At 48.6% G+C, this 3738-nt stretch overlaps 1 protein-coding gene across 1 annotated transcript; it reads right to left on the bottom strand.

The window, feature by feature from the left end:
- Positions 1–1876: 1876 nt before the first annotated feature.
- S100A12 (S100 calcium binding protein A12) lies at positions 1877–3376 on the bottom strand. Its single transcript, XM_016220132.2, has 3 exons — positions 3337–3376; positions 2507–2664; positions 1877–2017 (listed from the first exon to the last, which is right to left on the bottom strand). Exons 2-3 carry the CDS (start codon positions 2642–2644, stop codon positions 1877–1879), a joined length of 279 nt encoding a protein of 92 aa, XP_016075618.1. The 5' UTR covers positions 2645–2664; positions 3337–3376.
- Positions 3377–3738: the final 362 nt, after the last annotated feature.

Here is a 3738-nt window from a genome sequence, read left to right as displayed (position 1 = left end):
TGCTCAGCAAGTGAGGGCTTTCCCCAAGTGCTCCCCTGTCCTCCCTTGGTGACAGAGGCCTTCCAAGCCTGGGCCAGTCCAAGGTCACCTTCTCTGGGTCCAAATTCCTCTGTCTTCTGCCAATCCCACTTCACCCCCCCATTTTCAGCCTCCCCTCCCTGCCCCATCCCCAGCAAAGGGGTAACCTCCAGGCTCCTGCTGTACTTTCCACACTCCCCTCCTGCCTCAGTGCTGCCTCAGGTCCTAGTCCCAGAGGTGCAGTCCCTCAGGTGTGTGGTCCAGCAACCTCTAGCCCCAGGCCTCAAGGGTTAAGACCAGTCACTTCCTAGCCTCGGGCCTGATTCCCAGCTTCCTTCACATCTCCACAGAGCTTTGCACTGAATAAATGGAAAGACAAACTCACCCCCACCCACAATATTAAGCTCCCCTTCCTCTCACTTTTCCTCAAATATGTCACACCTGGGCTCCAGCAAGTTACCTAATTTTTCTGAAATTTTGTCACAAACTCTGCCTTTCTGGCCTGTGCCTCTAGCTGAAGAGGAGCCGGGGGAGCAGCTGCTGGAGGGTTTGCCAGAGTTCAAGGCTGTGCCTGGCTGCTGTTTGTTTTTTCTTCTTCTTTTTTAAATTAAATTTATTGGGGTAACACTGGCCAATAGGGTCATATAGGTTTCAAGTGTACATCGCTATGATACATGATCTCTGTGTTGTATTGTGTGCCCACCACCCAAAGTCAAGTCATCTGCCGTCGCCATGTATCTGGACCCCTTTCCTACCTCCCCACCCCCTTCCCTCTGTAACCACCACACTGTTGTCTGTGTCTATGAGTTTCAGTTTTATAACCCACATATGAGTGACATCATATGGTTCTTAGCTTTATCTGACTGACTTATTTTGCTTAATGTAATATTCTCAAGGTCCATCCATGTTAATTTCCTCAAATTATGGCTTCAAATAATATGGCTACAACTATATTTACAATGACAAATGTGGCCCCATGACGTTTCTCTGGGAAACCCCTCCTTAGCTGGTCTCCCTGCTTGTGCCTTGCCTGCTCTGGCTGTCTCTTCTCCACAAGGGCAACCTCTGGAAGCATAAGTGAAATCATCTTGCCCCCTTCCTCAAAAGCCCCCAATGGCTCCTGAGTCCACTAAAAATAAAAGTCCAAAGTGCTCCCATCATCTGTAAGTAGGACCTGCCTCCTGTTCCCTGTAGGCGCACACCTCCTGCCACCCCCATCTCAGCTCCTGCACGTTGCCTCCTGTGCTGCTCTTAGAGCAAGTCAAGGAGGTGTCCCTCGGGTGCCCTAGCTTCTCTGTGCCAGGAACTCTTAGACCCCAGGTATCTGCACACTGCTCTCCTTCCTGTCTTTCAGGTTTCTGCTCACGTGCATTCTTAATCAACCTCTCTAAATGAGCACCCTCCCTCCCCCAGCCCTGCTTCCCTACTTTAGCTTTCTTCATATCACCTATTATTACCTACTGGTGTGCCATAAGATATATTTCTATTTGTTTGTCTATTTTCTATCCCCTCCCCAATAGAATGCAAGCCCCAAGAGGACATAAACTTTGTGTCTTTGGTCTGTGGCTATCATAGATGGTCGGTGAATATTTGTGGAATGAATGAATAAATGCATAAGTAATAAACATTTAATAAATAGGTGGTAAACAAATGAACAAAGAGAGAACAAGGTCTCAGGGGCCCAAAGGAGGCCTGTCAGAATAGCAGGGGGCAGTTGTGATCAAGTTTGGAAACCACAGGCATGGAAAGAAAAGAAGCACACACACACTTTTAAGAACTTTTCAAGATACATTTATTAACTTTCACTTCCTTCAGTTCTTCTTGCAGACATTGCTGGAGAAAAGCCACTCAGAGCTTCCTACTCTTTGTGGATATTCTCATGGGCAGTCAACAGCACCCTGGACACCAGGACTATGAACTCATTAAAGTTGACCTGTCCGTCTCCATTAGCATCCAGATCTTGGAATATTTTGTCAATGGTGGCTTGATCTTTGGTATTCTAGGAGAAAGGGACAGCAGACACAGTGAGCTCAGGCTTCCCTCCCTCTTTCTTATCCCCCAGAGCTTAGCCTAGGGAGTCCCAAGAACATTAATTCATTGGCCAAAACTGTGTTGGAGAATCTAGCATGACAAAACAGAAGATGGAGAGAAGCCACTGTCATAAGCCATCCTAGAAGCACAGAAGTCTTGACCTGGGAGGTTCTCTGTAGTTCACTAACCCACCCCCTTTCCCCACACTGCCTTTCTCCACTTCAGCAATGTGGAAACAAGTCCAGAGAGAGAAAGACAGTACAGCCTGGGGTAACAGAGGAAGTCAACCAAGAGACAGAGATAGGCCCTTTTCCCACAGCAGGGGGAGAACTTCCTTGGGTGCTGAAATTGGGGCTGAAGCCACCCAAGTCCTTGCTCCTCCATCAACCTTCAGTCCTTGCCACTGCCCTCAACACAGGAGGCTAGGCAAGTTCACCTTGACAGGGGTGTCACCTACCTTGATGGTGTTGACAAGTTCCTTTGAGATCAGCTGCTTCAGCTCACGCTTGGTGAGGGTGTCAAAATCCCCCAAGCGAGCTGAGTACTGGTGGTAGACATTGATGATTCCCTCCAGATGGTCTTCCAGCTTAGTCATCTTCTCAACCTCACGTTCACCTTTGGGAGACAAGGCAGGTCTCAGACAGTTCCTCCCCACCCCCCATATCCCCTCTCTCCTCTCTTTTTGCGTCCAACATTTAAACACCTGATGACCTCCCCTGCATAGGCTTCGTGTTCTCTCTGCTCTTCATTTGTGGATTGGAGGCAATGTTAACACCATCTAACGTTGAAAAGAATGAACCTCAGCTGCCTGAGGCAGTGTTCCATGTCCCCACATCTCCTGGAGAGTATAATCAGAGAGTATTGCTCGCTCAAGCTCAGCTGGGAAGGGTTCTGTGTTTCTCCAGGCTGTTCCTTCTCCCCAAGTGAAAGACCACACAGGTCCCTTACAGACATTCACCAGCCCACCCACCTTTGCCACCCCTAAGTCCTCAGGCTGGGTCTACCTAGCATAGCAAGAGCTCTTCTCCTTGGGTCCAAAATGCAATCAGCCCTTCACTTCATAAGGTATATAAGTGTCTTAGCTCTATGTTGTGCACCTGAAACTAATATTGTATGTTAACTGTAATTGAAAAATAAAATTTATATTTAAAATTTTAAAAAAAATGCAGTCAGCCCAGAGGAGCTCCAGCAAGTGGGGCATTGTAGTTTCCAATAGCCTGCAGCGTGGCCACCTGCAATCACTACTCTAAGGACCCCCGAGAGCCCAGTCAAGGAAACAACACTTACCCTCAATGCAGAGGAGTGTGGAGCTCTAGCAAGAAGTCAGCACTGGTGAGGAGCACTGAGCCAGGAAGGTTTTTATAAGGCACTCAGGCCTCACCTTTGACCTTGAGTGAGGAAACTTCTCTGATTCACTCACCTTGAGGCAACTGCTGGTACACATGCTGTTGCTCAATAGAAGCTTCAAACTTGTGGCTTTGACTGCAACAAAAGAAGGTCAAGTTGCACCCATTGCACCCTCTGCTCAACCTGAAACAGAAGCCCCAACCCCACCCCACCCACACACAGAAGCCCCGCACATTTCTCAGCTCTAGTTCAGTCCTCCACTTCCTCCTAAAAGGCGAGGGGAGCAAGTTCCACCGCCAGGATGGCTCCTACCTGGAAAGGAAGGTTTGGGAGAGGCACTGG

The sequence above is a fragment of the Miniopterus natalensis genome, chromosome 19, assembly GCF_054644295.1.
Source record: "Miniopterus natalensis isolate mMinNat1 chromosome 19, mMinNat1.hap1, whole genome shotgun sequence".
NCBI classification, from domain to species: Eukaryota; Metazoa; Chordata; class Mammalia; order Chiroptera; family Miniopteridae; genus Miniopterus; species Miniopterus natalensis.
This window is presented reverse-complemented; position numbering and strand designations above follow the sequence as displayed.